General features: G+C 36.6%; 1 protein-coding gene across 3 annotated transcripts in view; it reads right to left on the bottom strand.

Annotated features, from left to right (window-relative positions):
* The window catches only part of GPC6 (glypican 6), an 818,259-nt gene that overhangs the window by 53,967 nt on the left and 745,922 nt on the right, over positions 1-18,370 (bottom strand). For all 3 annotated transcript variants that reach the window (XM_039337642.1, XM_039337643.1, XM_039337644.1), the window contains exon 5: positions 1,061-1,191. In XM_039337642.1, the coding sequence (XP_039193576.1) occupies positions 1,061-1,191 (131 nt within the window). The remainder of the gene's footprint in view (positions 1-1,060; positions 1,192-18,370) is intronic.

The raw sequence follows: 18,370 nt of genomic DNA, 5'->3' as shown, positions 1-18,370 counted from the left end.
CACCATCACAGCTCTTATAAAAGATATATTTTCACTACGGAGTCTTCATCCTGTTGCTAAGGCAGGGTGAAGCTGGATCAAGGTGATCTGCCAACAAAATGATGCTTTCCACAGGAAACCAAAAAACAAATTTCTCTGCAAACGTTCCATGTTTCATAGAGGAGGAGACTAAGGGAGATCAGTGACCTGCATGGCTCCAGTTGGCCTCCTTCCTATATGCCTTGAGACTTGGCCTCTATGACCATTTATACTTTTACCATGACATCTTTTTTTTCTAAAAAGAGCACCAGTTTAGTGTAGTGGTTAAGACTTCAGGCTACAAACCAGGAGACATTGAGTTCTAGTCCAGTCTTAGGTATAAAAGCCAAACTGGTCTTGGGCCAGTCTGTCTCTCTCTCAATCCTAGAAGAAAAAAGAAACCAAGGACAAACTACTTCCAAAAAAACCTTGCCAAGCACACTGTAGGGATTAATCCAGACAGTCATTGAGAATCAAAAACTAACTCAAAGGCACAAACAAACAAGTAAACAAACCAAAACATTTCTAACATCCCTTCCCTTTGCTTCCATTGAACATTCCACCCAAGTCTTGGCATTGCATTTTTATGAAAGGTATTGACAAATTGGAGTGTATTCAAAGGAGAAAAAGTTGATATGGGCCAAGTAGGAGGAGAAAAACCTATGAAAAACGAACAATATATTTAACCTAGGGAAGAAAAGACCTGATTTTCAACTATCTGCAGGGATGTCATGGAGAAGAATCCTAATCTGTGATTGTTAAGAATTTGCTTAATAGAGGGATAGACTCCCTTGAAAAATCTCCTTTGTATTTAGACAAAAGTTGGAAAACTATCTGGTGAGGATGCTTTAGTATTGGACCGGGCTGTTAGTTGGGCTATGAGATGGCAATACCTACTTTATACTCTGTGATTCTACGAAAGTGATTGTTGTCCTAGAAATGTACATAGATGGTTTTCAATTGTCAAGACAAAGGAAAATGAATGCAATGTAGCCTTCTGGTTTGCTATTTATTCCAAACATTTAATAGTAAAAATTGATACCTTTCCAGTCACATGCACACTGTTTTCTTGCATGTTCATAATGGCTTCAGAAATTTTGACATCAATGGGATCCATAACTGACTCAATGTTGAATGGTCCCTCTAGTCTGTCTGCTACCAAAAGCATGGCATCTGTTAAAGAACAAACAAGTCGGTCATTAGATAATCAGTAACTGTGGAACTTCACATGTTATGCTTAATCTTGCAATTATCTCAGGGCAAAGTAATGAAAAACAAACTAGTCACTTATTTGCTGTACAGAATTCACAGAATGCTTGAACAAGTGAAGAAGATTTTAACAGGTCCTCATAGTGCAATTTTGGGTCCAAAATTTCCATTGCTTTAGGTGTCTCATCCTTAATGTATTGCAGATGTATCTGGATGACACCGAAGGTATGTTTTTCAGTTGGATGCCTACTCTTAAAATACAGTTATAGGATGATTGTCTTCAGTGTGGACTGTCAGTCTGCATAGCATGTATATATAGCAGGTATGTTGCATGTTAAAGTTGAATGGCCCATGGCAGTTGTAAAAGTCCATGGAGACTCCTTTCGGCAGACAACAGGATCATCTGCCCTGCTGAGTCTCACTTTCCACTTCTCTTCTGAGTCACCACTGTTGTGATCATGTGGAGCAACAGGAGAGCTAATTTCTTATGCAATTATTCCCTCTCCCCCCCCCCTCCATCCTTTGTTAACAGCACTTGAGAGAAATGAGAATAAATTTTCTTTTCCTGTCCAATAAGTGCACCTATTCAAATGAGTGTTTTTCCATTGCTACTAGGACAAATGATTCTGACAAACAGCCACTTTGATCAAAAGAACCATGGATGGGATAGGAGCCTGGTTTTAGGTAGATAAGAAAAATCAATAATCAATCTTTTTTTGTGTGTGGGTAGCCCCAAAGTTACATAACTTTGTACACCATGCCCCACCACCTGATATATAGGAAAGCTCCAGCTAAGGAATAAGAAGCAGCTTAAAAGTTTTCTCCTCAAAGCCATCTGCTGTCATTGGTACATAAGAAAAAAAAAGACAACTGAGAGTTGACAAACCAAATTAATTAAGAATGCATGTTCTACCTTTTCATGCAGCAAAGACAAAAGATTCTTTTGTCATGACACCTGAAACAGATAATTTGCTAAATAATTCATTCATAGATTTATTCATCATACAAATGAAACCAGATAGAAATGAAGCCTTGGTGTATTAGTCTAAGAGTTTTGCACAAGGCACTGAAAACTTCAACTTGACATAGCAGGATCTTGTAATTAAAGCAGCTGTTCTCTCTAACCCTAAGGACTCCATTTCCTTGCAATACAAAATCGGATAAATATTGGATTCTTGCCATGATGTACAGGTACAAGCCAAGTTTGATGCTTTGGGCTTTTTACAAAATGCAGCTTGATGAGGCAAGATAGATTTTATGATACCACTGGGGCTACATAAGCTCATTTGTCTAATTACACACCATTCTCTGTGTATGTAATAAGAGGATGAGGATGTTACCCATACTGTCCTTGTTGTAATAAAACTTTGACAATCTGAAACACTGCCAGCTTATCCATCAACTTACGTTGCATTCTGGACCTTAAAAGTGTTTCTTTTCCCCAGCACAGAATTATTTTGCCCCCCTGGAATAGACTGGATGATAAATTCTGGGTCAAAGGCTTTGTCAGTTAATCAGTCGTTTCAAACAATTTGCAGACATCTGAGAGTTCAGAACTAGATTTAACATGACCATGTGCACATTGCCTTTAAAAAAGCAATCATAATTTAAAAGCAAAGATTTTGTTTAAATTTCTTTCTATATTCATATCTTTGCATAAAATATCTTGATTGGAATTAGTGTTGTTATAGCTGAGGGGTCTTTAGTGTTCTCTCAGCTTGGTTTTCTTGCAGATTTTTCATTATCCAAACTAAGTAACGTCATCATTTCTAATGTAGGTAATACCAGCACTGATGATGTTACCTAGTTTGGGTAATAAAACATCTGCAAGAAAACAACCAAGCTCAGAGAATACTAAAGACCCCTCATTTCAACCCTGAGCTAGAAATATTCTCCTTTATTGTTTTTGTAGCTATTGATCACTAGGAATTAGGGGTAATGCTTGAAAACTGGATCCTCATGCATGTATTTGAATTCTCAATTGTGCTCTGCACTTGCTTTTCATTGCACCATAATGCAAAACCATGTTTCATGTAAATATGTTGAAGAGTTAGGAGAAACTGCATTGTACCATTGAATTAGGCTGCTAAAAAGTCAAAGAAAATAAAATTTCAGTTTTGACTGCGAATCAGAAAATTAAGTCAATCTGATTCATAGACTCATTGGCTACTAGGTCAACTGAAACCAGAATTTGATTCAAGGATTGTGTCATTTATTGATGGGAAATATTTGGTTGGTTAAAGCTATGGAGCAGGTAAATAAATAAATAAACGAAACCTTCAATTTTGCATAGAGCAGAAGGGGGATATATGGTAAAAAAGCTTTTTTTTTTTTGCTGAACTTTGAAATATATAGGTTAAGTCAAAACTTATAGAAAAAAAGCATTTTATTGTCTACTTAATGGTTAGAATTTTAACACAGATAAAGGCTTTTATTTGTATCATTAGAGTACCATGGAAAGTGGTATGAGGTCTCTATCATAAAAACAAAGACATCATGGACCATTTTTCCTGTGTTCCCCAATCCTGCTTTTTCTAGTGTAGTTTTCATTACCAATAGGTCATGAAATGATATTTCTTCTTTTAAAAGAAAACAGGTAATGCCTCACAACAGTGGCTGATTATACCCAGGGAGGATAAGAGAAAGTCCAGTGAGCAGGCATGTTCACTTAGCAGGCATGCCATCTTGTAGTCTGTTGGATTTGTAAATGAAAAAAACCAGATGCTCTGCATCTGGCACGTGATTTCTTAAACATTTATTCAGCGATTGGTTGCTTCTGGATTTCTAGAGCTTTTGACTAGTATAGAGACATAGGAAGATCAACTCTACATAGGGTTCATTTGTATATCTAGCTTTTTTAATAATTATTTTGCTTACTTATTCCAGTGAAGCTAAGAATAAAAGACATATTCCTCCTTTCCACTGCAATCTTCAGAATATTTTTGATAAGTTAACTTGAAGCAGAGACATCCTCAAGATGTCCTAGTGACCATCCCTGCTGACTTGGGAGTTGAAGTTTGTTGTTGCTTTCATTATTCCATTATTTCTAGATTGTTCACACCACTGTGCAATCTTCAGTGAGGTCTTAACCAGAAATCAGGAAATCATCTACACAATAAATAATCCAAACTGAATCACTCTGACATCTTAAATAAGATCACCAAAATCTTATGAGATCTTGTACAAGATAGTCAAGATACTAAAACACTGAAATAAGATTTGTGATCTCATGAAACTTCAGTAATTTTACATATGTTTTCTACTATTAATTTATTCTCTTTTAGGTTTCCATAAGTGACTTTGGGAGTTGAATTCTGACAGGATAATGACTTGGAGCATCTTCTATCATCAGCTAGTCATTACTCAAATAATAAAAACACTTTCCTCATTAATGTTATTTCAGCACAAGAATAATTGAATGACTTTAGAAAGTATTGTGCGTTTGTACCTAACCTTGGTATCTAACCCTTTTGACATGTGATTGTGAGATTCCATGTTGCCTTCAACTTATCCTTAGCTCACGAATGACAGAAGAATATATCATCCTTAGCCCTATTGGTCTTAACATGTTTTCTCCTTTAAGCAATCAGCATCCAATGGCAGCCAAAGGCTAGGTTAAAAACTGCCACCCTTTGCCACCCTTATGTCAGAGGTGAAGTTGGATGACTAATAGTAAGTAGGATAGTGAGGTGCTTATTGGCTATTTCTGGGAAACGTGTGCATCTCTTTTCTCCTCCAGTTTCCTACTTGCCATCATTTTGCTGCTGTGTTTCCAAAGAGCCATGTGATGGAAATGCTTAGGTGGCAAAATTGTAAGTGTAATTTTATAGTGATGCCGGCTTGTGTTAAACTGAATATGGAATGTGGAACCACCTCCCATCTCAGAGCAAAGAGGATTCTATTGGATATTTGAAGAAAGAAAAGAAAAGAGAAAGGAAAGCGTTCAAGTCCCGCTTGCTACTCTACTCTCTTTCACAGCTGAAGGCAGAAGGACACAAGAAGAATCCCAGAGATAACAGACACAGCTCTCCAGATGACAGACACAGGCCCTCCATGTGATGCATTGGCTTGCTAACCACCTGTTCTGTAGATTACTCCCACAAAACACAAACACAACCTATTATGAATGCATACAAAGAGTACATATATTAAAGATCTTTAAACAAGATTAAACAAATTCTTTTTTGTAAAGCAGGGTTAATATTTCTTCATCCCAGTAATTTAGGTATTATCTTTTTCTTTTGAAAACTGTTTATATTTTATTGGTCTCAAAAGAAGCCATTTCTTTCTTTTTTGATTATCTTTTGAGCAGAAATCTATCTTGGCTCTTTTTCTGAGTCCCCCGTGTATGGCAAGACAGAATGGTATCTTTCAGGCAAATTAGAAAATTAATAAAAGCAAATTAATATTTGTTCTGGCCAAAATCCAAACTGAATTCCCATGTGAAAGTGTTAGGCATATGCTTAACTTGACAAGTGAAATTAATAAGATGTAGGCTGTAACCCTATGCACCATTACTTGGGAGAAATTGTAATTGATCTCAGCAGGATTTTTGAATAGATTTTAATGTGCTTGTTTTGCTAAAATTGTGGTCACCTTTGGCCCTAACCAGTTACACCTTGCAGGCTTAAAGGTGATTGCAAATATGCTAATGTTCCAAAATATTTTCATCGGCAGTGATATTTTGGATGGAATGAAACATGAACTAATAATTTAATAAAATTGCTCTAATGATGGGCTTCTACAATATGGTTTAAAGAAAGGCAACACCTGAATTAAATTGATTCACGGGAAGTCATTTCTAATAAGTATAATGCTAGCTTTGTCTGATGGATATCAAAAACTCTACTTTTTAAAACATAAATTGAAAAACTTGTAACTTTTATTGTACTTTTCTTTGGGGGGGGGGTTTGAAAAGCTAATATATGAACAGCACAAATATTTCTCCCTTTTTGCTTACTGAAACCATTGAACATTTGATTTTGTTTTTATTTTACAGGAATCCAGAGTTTTTAACAGGGACTCTGTCACCCCTTTTTCAAAGGGCATGTTGTTTACATTTCATATCAAAGCTATCTCTTTACAGCAGATGACTATTCATAACAAATGGCTGCTGCACAGCTACCTTTAGATCAGGCATCCCCAACCCCCAGAGCTACTGCCCAATACCAGGCTATGGCCTGTTGATAACCAGGCCATGCAAGTGACAGGCAAGCACACAAGCATGCAAAGCTACATTTGCACAAGTGGTGCACATGAAACAATCCCTTTTCCTTTTCCCTGCCACCCCCCCACCTCTACTGATCCATAGAATGGAAAGGTTGGAGAGCGCTGCTTTAGACCATTTCATCTTGAATGTTGTCACACTTGGTATTTGTTTAATGCCCCCCATAATTATTCCGGCCATGAAGTTCAATTTGCTGAAGAATATCAGGAATGTATGCCCAGAGTTTATATTCCCAGCGGTGTCACTCAAGGCATGAAAGTCATGTCAATAATCTGGATCTGATATTTGCAAAATTTCATGGAATCCTAAAGTTTCTACAGAGGTGGGCATTTTGAGATATCTGTTCATATTAAACAGGGCTGAGAAAAGGCTAACTTGACATTAAAGCAGGTGATTGATTGATTGATTGCTGAATTTGTATCTTATTTTTCCTCTGTGGAGTTCAAAACTGCATACTTAGAAATGACTAGCTATTTCTTGTTAAAGAAAGGAAAAGGAACTAGATTGTACAAAATTTTATACAGTATATACAATTTTAAATACATCAACAGAAAAATACGATTGCAAGTAAAATTGAGGTTTCATGAGCTAGCCATTAAATGATTTGCAGATATAGAGTGGAAAAAATCCAGCATTCCCCCCCCCCCCCAACAGAAGCAATCAAGAAAGCAAGATTCATTCAGAGGGAACTACAAAAAAATGTTGACTAAAGTCTAAAAGGCTCTTTCTGATTCTGTTTAGCACTCTAATTTTTCAGGTTCTGTTTGGGTGAACTTTTCTCACGTTTCCAAATTAGCAAATGATGACCACCAAGAACACAACTGATTATGCAAGCCAAAGTGTAATTCAAAAATTGCTCAGCTCCCTTCCAAGCCAATCAATTCTCTAGGATAGTGTTTTTCAACCTCAATAATGCTAAGGTGCATGGACTTTAGCCAATGCCGGCTATCGAATTCTGTGAGTTGACCTCAACACAATTTCACATTGCCAAGGTTGAAAAACACTGCACTAAAGAATGTAGCCATCACATCATTTAGCCAGATATTTAATGAATGGCTTTGCTTCAGCACAATCTATTCAGAACTGAAAACCCCACAAGGATTTTGAGTTCTGTTCTATTCTACTAGTTGAAACATAGTGTAGTTGCACAGCAAATACTGGTCAGTCATTGGATGCATAAGTGGATGTTGTTTCATTTTATTTATATTCTCTTGATAATTCAGCTTGAATACCAGTACATCTATTATCTCATAATGTTTTATTTTTTTCCAAATTATCTTAAGTAAAAATGAGGTTGCCAAATATTCCTGAGCAGATCAAGTATTCAGTTAATCTGTGATTTGCCCCATCAAAGCAGATTTGCCTTGTGAAAAACAATGGATCAAAGCCATCACTTGTTTTTATTTAGGCTGCTTCTCTAGCCTTTCAGTGACCTTTACATACACACAACACACAACAGAACCTGCTTGCCTGACAGCAAAGCAGCTGGTGGAGGACAATTGGACCCTCTTGATGCTTCTCAAGGAGGAACAGGGGTCTCTGCTGCTTTGCTTCCAGCACCAAGATGGATTGTATGGCTTCTGAAACCAACATAAAGCACAGCAACAACACTCTCCTTGAAAAGACATACAGCCTCTTCCCTCCAAGAATGTTATTAAAATTATCATGATATAAAATACAATGGAAAATAAAGATATTAAGAAAATGGGGATGGAAAAGAAAGGGGAAAGGGAGAAACAAAATAAAAGCACTGACTTCCAAATTTTTTCAGTGCAGTAAAGTAAAAAATAAAATTACAGCTTCAGGTTTTTACTTTCCCAGCTTAACAAATACTAGCCATTTCTATAACAACAAACCAGGTTAATCAGCAAAACCAAAAATCAAGAGTTCATTTTTTTCTTATCGCAAGCACAAAGTCCACAAGTGGTTTCCAATTAGGGGCAAAACTGGATATGTTCTTTTCTCTAATTTAAACAGTTAGTTTTGCCATCTCTGCCAGCTCCATCACTTTTTCCATCCATTCCTCTATTCTGGGATTGACGTATGCAAAGACATACAGCTTTAAGGTTGCATAATCGAGATTAAAATGTCATTATGGAGATTTAGACATCTTTGCATAGAAAAAAGAAGGTGCAGTTCATTAATATAAAAGATATTGAAAGATGCCTTATTACTGGAAGCTGCCTAAATACAAATTATATGCCTCTTCCTTTAACTTCCTAGTCCTTAAACTTAGTTAGTCCCTCTAATTTTCCACTTACAGAACAATATTCTTTACATCTATATGAACTTGACCATAATTCAAGAATGGCTGCTTTTTAATACATTTGTTTTTAAGGTACCACAAGACTTTTTATTAGTTTTTGCTGCAAAGGACTAACAAGTAAGGTTTCAAACATAGTTTTCTCATATATGCAAGGGATACCCTTTTTTTCTTCACATTTTTGTTGCCAAGCTGATTAATGATATAGTTGCATCAATCCTTTAATGTTATAGTATGCATTTGCACTTCTAATTAAGTTTGTATAATAAATACAAATAAATTTTGAAAGTAAGATGTAATCTATTTGAAAGTGATTAACCCAAAATCAGCAAAAATATCACGTTCCCACATTGATTTAAAAAGAGTAATGAATTCCAATTTAGTATAGCAGTCAAATACACAGTTACTCATTTACTACTTTAATTATATATGAAATCTGATGGTGGATGAAATATATGGGCATAATATAAAAAGACAATAACAACTCATTTTATTTGTTTAAACAATCTTCTTTTATGTAGGCTTTATCCCTGATGAGTTTATGGACATAATCATGTCATTTTCTTGGCTACAGTATGGATATGGGGCAACATTGCTTTTTTCTGGAATATTTTTCTATTTCCCAATCTAACCTGGTGCTCAGCTTTTTTTGCATACATTCTTCTCAGTGTAAACTTTTAAAAAAATGCTTCTTCTCCACAGAGATGGTTTTGAGGAGACATTTTTGGCAAAAGCTTTTTGTATGTAGATTTTTGACTGGATAATGATCAGTGCTAATAGACTCTGTTGCTTTTATCCATGCCAATGCAGAGATCAATGCCAATTTCTTTAACAGCTATATATGCACCCACCAAAATTAATTAGAAAAAGAAGCAATTACATTACAGAAGAATGGAAGATAATTATATTACAAGGAAATGAAATCCAGTATTAAAAGAAAGCCATGAAAAATTAATAATGGAGAAGAAAAACCTTTACTCCTATCAACAAATATTTAAATCTGGCCATGAAAGAACTTGAACCTAATATATCCCTAAACATGTCTCTTTTACTATAGAAAGCTGGTAGATGATACTCCATAGTTTTCTCTGCATTTAACAACAACTCACCTTTTGCTCTTGCATAATGAGGCATCATTGCTTTTAGATGATACAGTGATATAGTTTATCTGATTGCATCAGATTACCTCATCAGAAACAAAGACACCTTGAAAATAATTATTCTGATGTTTCCGTAAAGGACCATTTCCTGCTTGAGTTTTTTTTTAAAAAAGCTGCTTTGTATCTCCTTTTCAGAAAATTTTTCCAGTCAGAAGAAAAGTTTATCTTATGGCTAAGTTCTCTGTGTCTACTTTCAGTCCAATTTTAAAACAACATGGAAGCAGAGATGGTCATAGCTTTCTGGATCCAATGTGCCTTGGTGTTTCCTGCCAATTCCCCACAATCAATATTTCTCTGATCATTTTTGTATCTTTGAGTAGATATTCCACTTGCAGAAATCATATCCATCTGAGTTTTTTTCCTAAATTTTTACAGACTTCAAATAAATCATTCATCATAAATCAACATTCTAAGCATACTTTTTATTCTTCTTGCTTCTTCTGTTGTTTCACAACTTTTTTCTGCATCTGCTTCTTTTCTGATTGAAAAGGGCTTACAGGATTTTTTCCCCCATGGTACAATATCACTCTTATTTTATGAATTCTTAATGTTTTCTTCAAGAACATTTGTATGGTGAAAGTTTTATGCACAAATCTGTGTTCCCATGATCTCTTATTCGTGGCTACCCTTTACAATAAATTACTTAGTTTGGGAATTCACACAATATACTGAATCATGAACTACCCATGGGAGTCGATGGTTTGTACACCATATTGCAGTAAATTGTGATTGTACTGTGCACAAACACAGCCCTAACATTTCAGATTCAATCCCTGAACCTTTCAAGTATATATAAGGAAGATTCCTGAAAAACACCCCTGGAGTGCTTTTGATAATCAGCAGGCAGCCTGACACATTGTGCTAAGAACTGACTTATTTTAACTCCAGCATTCCTGAATTGCTGAACAGTAAAATAAAACATTTGAAGTCTCATGGAAGCACACCAACCTTGTGAAAAACTTATAAAGGAATGCCAAAATGATCCTCCCCTCCCTTCTCTTCCTCAGGGCTACACAATACAATTTGGAGACCAGAAAGATCCTTTGCCTTTAATATTATCTCCTTGACAATTCCCCAAGTTCCCCCTTCAGCCTTCTTGAAGGGCCAATAATGCAGAAACTTTTCTCTTTGTAAGTCACCCTGGGACAATTCAAAATGCACATCGTTAGAGGAGATAGCAAACAGAACCACAGCTGCACCCACATCTATAATCAGCAAAGCCAGAGAATTGCAGAATTAGTTGGAATGGAAAGGCCATTAATAATTCTTGGTAATAATACTTGGTTCAACTCACTGGTCAGTTCAGCAATCTAGAGATAACAGCCCCAGTGCTGTTGTCCAGCCATTGCATGTGCACATCTAATGAAGTGAAGTTTACCGTCTCTCTGCGTGAGATCCACAAGCTTTCACCAATTTCCACTTCTAGAACATGGAGCAATAGAGAACAGGTAAAAAAGAGAACCTGTTTTATTGTCGTCTGCATGACGCCCTTTCATGTATTTTTGTTAAAAGTGCTTCTACATCCCTGTTTAGTCCCTTGATCCACATACACTGTGGGAATGGGAAAATTCCTGAACCTTCAGACAAACCCTAGCTTAAAAATATTGTGGGACAGCTACCAGAACGTTTATATTTCATTAGCATCTCACTTGCATTTTGCTTCAGATCTGATTGTGAAGTTGTTTTCTAAAGATGGGTAAGTGAGAAGGTTGCCAGATATTTCCCAGAAAAGACTTTCGGCTTGCTTTCATGACTGTTTAATTCAAGTCCAGTTCAGTGTTTCTGGGATGTGTGGAAAATAGTAGCAAAGGGAGGCGGTTTAGAACAATAAATATACAGAAAAAGATAACGGAGATCATGCACTGTGGTAGGAAGGAAATTGGGAAAAGGTCCAGGCCATACATGCCCCCTCAATGCTGGGAAAAAGCAGGAAGCATCACCGCTTACCGCAAGGAGGTTGAGGGGTTGGTGAACTGGTGTAAGGAAAACAGCCTAATTTTAAATACCGGAAAAACCAAAGAGATCATTGTTAATTTCAGAAAAGGCAGGCACAGCCACACATCTCTATGCATAAATGATTCACCAGTGGAGATGGTTACCAGCATCAAATTCCTGGGTGTGCAGCTAACGAGCAGACTAGCTTGTTCGCTCAACAGTGAGATACTGGTAAAGCGGGCACAGCAGCGCCTGCATTTTCTGCATCGCAGGAGAAAAGCACATCTTCCTTCCCCTATCCTGACCACTTTCTACAAGAGGACGATCGAGAGCATCCTGTCATACAGCAGCGCCTGCATTTTCTGCATCGCAGGAGAAAAGCACATCTTCCTTCCCCTGTCCTGACCACTTTCTACAAGGGGACGATCGAGAGCATCCTGTCATACAGCATCACAGTCTGGTTTGGAAGCATCGCTGCTTCAGATAGGAAGGCGGTGCAGAGAGTGGTGAGAATGGCCGAAAAGATCATTGGCAGTCCCCTCTCTCCCATCTAGGACACAGCTCAGAAGCACTGCTTGAGCAGGGTCCGTAAGATTATCTGGGACACTACACATCCTCTTCACAACTTGTTTTCTTTGCTACCTTCTAGAAGGAGGCTTTGTGGTATCCGCAGCAGAACATCCAGATTCAGCCATAGTTTCATTTCATATAGCATTAACCTGTGAACTCTCAAGCTTCCTCCTTCCGTTATATATTCAAGATGGACAATATTTAATATTTATTTGTTATGTATATGTAGGGGTGTGGGTCTATACATATGTTGTATATAGTATGTTTTTAGGGCATATCATGTACGTGTTTCACTTTGAGAGCGGGCAACTAAATTTTATTTTTGATGTGTGCCATTGTGCCCACAGTAAAAAAATGACAATAAAGGTTATCTTATCTTATCTTATCTTATCTTATCTTATCTTACCTTACCTTACCTTACCTTATCTATCTTATCTTACTTGGCCTGCTGTCTCTGATATTGATGCATCTCAGATTGTGGGCTTCAGCTTGCTGGCCTGGCCATGTGGGCTAAGGGATGAAACCCCAGGGATACAAGGTGAGCTCAGCTATGCAGTGTAGTCTTTAAGGAGCAGGTTTACTTTCTAGTTTCTGTACCAAAGAGGCTGCTATTCCTCACTGTCATCAGCTTAATAAGAGCCAATAGTTGAACTCCTGATTTGACATGAAAAGTTTTAATTCTTTTTATTTATAAGCTATTTTGATTGATTTTTCACTTCCTTGTATATTTATTCTGTTAGCCTTTAGATTGAGGCCACTGAACATATATTGAATAAAACTGAGATTTTACATAAACATAATAGATAAATTTGACAATTTTCAGACTTTGGGATTTTTTTAAAATAAAAATCATGTTCTTTCTAATTTTAATATGAAGGACTGTGAGGACTCTAATAAAGCCATTCTTCACTGATCTAATTTATTTGATATGATAATCAGCAACATGGAGAGGACCAGGTTATCTCCATCTGTCATGGAGATGTCAAAATGTGGAACCTGCCAAAGAAAAGGCCACCACCCTAATTCACAGCCACAGACATGAAGAGAAATGAAGGTATTCAAACCTTGAAGACCCAAGAAGTCTTTGTTTGTCCAGAACCCCCATCTGGACAAACAAATCTCCCTATTATGTTTTATTCAATAGCAAATTCTTTCCATCTTATTTTAAAGAACAATGGAAAATTCTTGTAAACAACAATACATTCTTAACGTCTCTGCTAGACCATAGCATGCATTTTTCTTTTAAAGAAGGAAGCTGAACTGTGAAAATTAGACTTTTTTTGTAAGTCCCTGAGCACTAACAGGGATAGGGTACTGGTCAACTCTGTACTACTTCTGTAGCAGGTGAAGGATTCTTGTGAAAATGAAACTTTTTCAATTTAGAAGTATTTGCTGGTCATACGCTGAAAATCAGTGGGGGCTTATCGTTTGTATAGCATGAATGGATCAACTACATAAGAGAATAAAGGAGTGGAAATATATTAAATGTGTGTTCCCTCTCTTATGCATGAAACTGAATGCATCTGAGAGAGGCAGAGTTCAGTAAAAGTCCATTCTGTTTTACTATCCCCCTTTTTACCACAAATCCATTTAAAATATCATCTACTTTCATCTGCAACTTTCTCAACATATTTAGTTTCCCCCCCACACACATACAATTTCCTATCCTGAAGCACAGGAAATGCTAAAGCAAATTTCCCCCAAGTCATTTTAACATAGATTGCCTGATTTCAGTTCTTTGTTATGTAAATGGAAAGGGTCTTTTGAAAAAAACATTATCTCTTGTAAACATCTCTCAAAAACTCATTTGTTCTTTTTCAGATTTTGAGTAAGTAGATATGTGTATTTTTGACAGGAGTAAGATGGCTATTATCAGCACTATCATCCAGTCATAATCTGCATATAGCTTTTTTTTATGCTGCTGGTGGGTGGAAAGCCGAATGCGATAGTCTTTTGTGCATAATTAGGATGCAAAATGGCAGACTCATCACTTAGGAAGATGGCAGGCAGTGCCAACTGCATAGATTCTAATTGCTCAGTAGAATTTTACAGCTGCAGTTACTCAGCAATCCCATAGATGGGATAGAACTGGATATGGAAGGCAGGCAAGATCAAGAAACAGGCAAAATAAAGATTTCATTCTTTATTGTTGTATTATAGAGTAATTGACTCTAGAAAGCCTGTCAGAGTTTTTCTTTATTCCATCTTGTATCTAACAAAATCAGGATGGAGTTATTTTGAATTTCTTTCTCATGCTTTCATTTTCCTCCAGCCTGATTAATCTTTCCAAAACTGCCTCCTCCTCCTTTCATGGTTTATTCATCTTTTCCCCATTCCTAAGGTCAGGTCTATATTCTTCACAAATTCATCCATTAAAAAATAAAATAAATCCCATCAGAGTAAATGAAGTTATCCCTAAGCTCCATAACAAGTTTTGTGCAGTTCTTCAGGAGAGAAATCCCTATGAATGAAAGTAACATATCAAGTGCAGAATATCAATGAAGATTCTCAGTCATCTACACAGAGCTGTCTGGAAGTTGAGTCACGGCAGTGGACTTCTTGTTGGTTGGAAATGTTTCATTTCTTATCCAAGTAGCTTCATTCTGAGTACGCTGGTTTTAACCAATTTGCTTAGACTGAAGAAGCTACTTGAATAAGAAATGAGACATTTTGAACCCAGAAGAGAAGAAGTCTAGTTGCTATGACTCAACTTCAAGACATCTACTGCAGAGAGCTAAGTGGCATGATTTCTGGAGAAATTATTTCCAGACTGGAAATCTCATGAATACTTGTTTCTCTTTCTGGCTTCTATGAATAGTGAGTGATTGAAAAAAAGATATTATTCTTTAACGTCTCATATCTCATTCAATTTCATTATGGCTTTTGGCAATAATTTTGGATATGTACATACTTTAGATACTGCCTGAGAAAATGGGATTGGTGGGGAAACAGACTCAGACTGTTGTTTTTGAAAGAAGCCACATATTTACTTAAATTACAGTGGACACAAAGAAGACAGGATTTGTTTTTAAGACATGCATCTTGTCCTAGTTATGACTGCTACTATATGGGCTAGAAAAGTTTTCTTTTTTAAAAAAAAAACTGTAACTCTACTAAATGTTTGCAGTCAGATCATTGAATGTGATTTATTTTACCTGAGGTCATAACTAGAATGTTTATATTACATTTCAGCTTATAGAAGAACTAATTCTGTTATAGGAGAAAGATTTACTATTTAAAAGTCCAGTTCCAAAAGCATTTAGGAAACATAGTTTTATATGGATGTTTCATATTGTTCCTTCAGTTTCATGAACATAAACTGAATTGGTTTCAGTTTTGAGCTCCTCCAAATCAATCCCACTTTATCACGTAGGTGGACCTAAACAGTTGAATTTCATACATGGTCTGTCATGTAATGTCACTCAAAATCATGGTGAGAAGTTGAAAGTGACATGTTGCTCAACTTAGAATCATATAATTGGAAGGCTGGAAGGGACCTTGGAGGTCTTCTAGTCCAACCCTCTGTCCAAGGCAGGAGATCTTAAATGGCTGTCTAATTTTTTTTTAAAGAAAACCCTGCAGTGATGGAGCCCCCACAACTTCAGGAGGCAAGCTATTCTACAGATTAATTGCTCTCACTGTCAAGAAATTTCTCCTTAGTTCCAGGTAGGATCTCCTTCTGATGAGCTTCACTCATTACTTCTTGTTCTGCCCTCAGGTGGTATGGAGAATAAATCAATCCCCTCTTCCCTGTGACGGCCTTTCAAGTATTTGAAGACAGCTGATCATATCACCTGTAAACTTTATCTTCATTAAACTAAACACAGTTAGTTCCCTCAACCATTCTTTGTACTGTATGATTTAGCCTCCAAATCCTTATCATCTTTGTTGCTCTTCTCTGCATTCTTTCTAGGGCCTCAGCATCTTTTTTGTATCATGGTGATCAGAATTGGATTCAGTATTCCAAGTGTGGCCTCACTAGTGCATTATAGAGCACTAGGACTCCTAGATCCCCCCACAGTTATTATTGTTGAGTCAAGAACCACCTATTCTATACCTGCACATTTTTCCTGCCTAATTTCAGGACTACTTTTCTCACCACTGAACTGCATTTTATTGTTTAGGACTCAATACTCAAGTCTATCAAGATCCTTCTGATTTTGAGTCTGTCCACCAATGTGTTAGCAATTCCCTCTAACTTGGTGTCTGCAAATTTGACAAGTGCCCCTTCAATACCTTCATATATGTCATTTATGAAGATGTTGAAGAGCACCAGGCCCAAGCCAAAACCTTCAGGTACTCCACTGCAAGCTTCTCTCCATGTAGCTGTAGTTCTATAGAGGGCTACATGTTAAGTGTGGTTGGTCAGCCAACGGCAAATCTTCAATCTGTGCTTCTTAGGTCAGAAATAATACGAGTCCCCCAATGTTACAGTGAAAATGAAGCACTATAAATCAGTATGAAACAATAAAACCAAAAATCTCTATGTACATGAAAGTACTATACTGTACCACAATAATGTCGGTTTTGAGCATGTGCGGTAGATACATTCAGAATAAAAAAAAATGGCTATGAGCAAGTTGGCTGGGTCAATCATACATATTATGAGGAACATTTACTAAGGAGTAAAACTCTAATTGCATGCTGGAATGGTTTCCTTATTCAGATGGAATAATGGTATTGTAAAAGGATTAGCAATCCTCTTTGAAATGAGGACTACAAGGCATTAGTAGTATAAAAGCATCATAACTGCATTACCAAGTTTTTCTGAAGATCCATCACTAAGAAATTAACATAGATGATCTTACAGGACCAGCAACGGATGATTGCAAAAGGTACATATAACTATTGGGTATGTCTAGTTTAATGAAGAGAAAGATGAGGGGGGACATGATAGCAGTGTTCCAATATCTCAGGGCTGCCACAAAGAAGAGGGTGTCAAGCTATTTTCCAAAGCGCCTGAAGGCAGGACAAGAAGCAACAGGTGGTAACTAAGCAAGGAGAGAAGCAATCTAGAACTAAGGAGAAACTTCCTGACAGTTAGAACAATTAACCAGTGGAACAACCTGCCTCCAGAAGCAGTGGAAGTTTTTAAGAAGAGACTGGACAGCCATTTGTCCGAAATGGTATAGGGTTTCCTGCTTGAGCAGGGGATTGGACTAGATGACCTCCAAGGTCCCTTCCAACTTTACTATTATTACTATTAGTATTACTACTACTACTACTACTACTACTACTATTATTATTATTATTATTATTATTATTATTATTATTATTATTATTATTATTATTCAAAAGAAATTCCTTTCTTGATTTTGCTACTTTTATGGTTTTTCTCCAAGCAGTGACAGAGTCTGCCTTTTAAAAAACATTCTTCATGACTCCTATGTAATCCCTGGATCCAGAATCAATACCTTAGCTATTACCATTAATGATTGCAAAAAGGATTGCAATGTTAGATATAATAAGTCTAGATATTTAAGAGCCATTCTAGGATTGGAGTGAAATTCATGCAATTTCTCAAACAGAAACCTGGTATTCACCACCAATCTGTCACAGGTTTCATAACTTCCATGATATCTTGACAGAAAGCACAAATTGTCTATGCATAAGACCTCTTCTGCTATCCTGTAAATCAAGTAAATGGTGCAAAAATTCGATGGATTGTGTTTTATTGGTGCTAGGATATGACCTGGATGCAACCCCACTTGTCCTGCCCACATTATATTTTCTTAGTCTGACTTAATTAATGAGACTTACAAATACTACTCAAGCTAAAAAGATTTTGCATTGATAAAAATTATTTGACCAACTTGATAAAGACCTGGTACAAACTGAAAACCTCTTCCTGCAGGATACACAAAAGAAAAACAAGAGATAAGATGTCATGAAGTGTATAATACAAACACAGGATTTGTTAAGCATGCATTATATCAATAACTACAGCCATATTTATACTTCAGGTGCTAAGAAAAAAAAAAGACAGAA

Source organism: Crotalus tigris, unplaced genomic scaffold (genome assembly GCF_016545835.1).
Source record: "Crotalus tigris isolate CLP2741 ecotype Arizona unplaced genomic scaffold, ASM1654583v1 scf7180000017685.4511686, whole genome shotgun sequence".
Classification (NCBI taxonomy): Eukaryota; Metazoa; Chordata; class Lepidosauria; order Squamata; family Viperidae; genus Crotalus; species Crotalus tigris.
The sequence above is the reverse complement of the archived record's forward strand: the minus strand, read 5'-3'. Positions and strand labels throughout refer to the sequence as shown.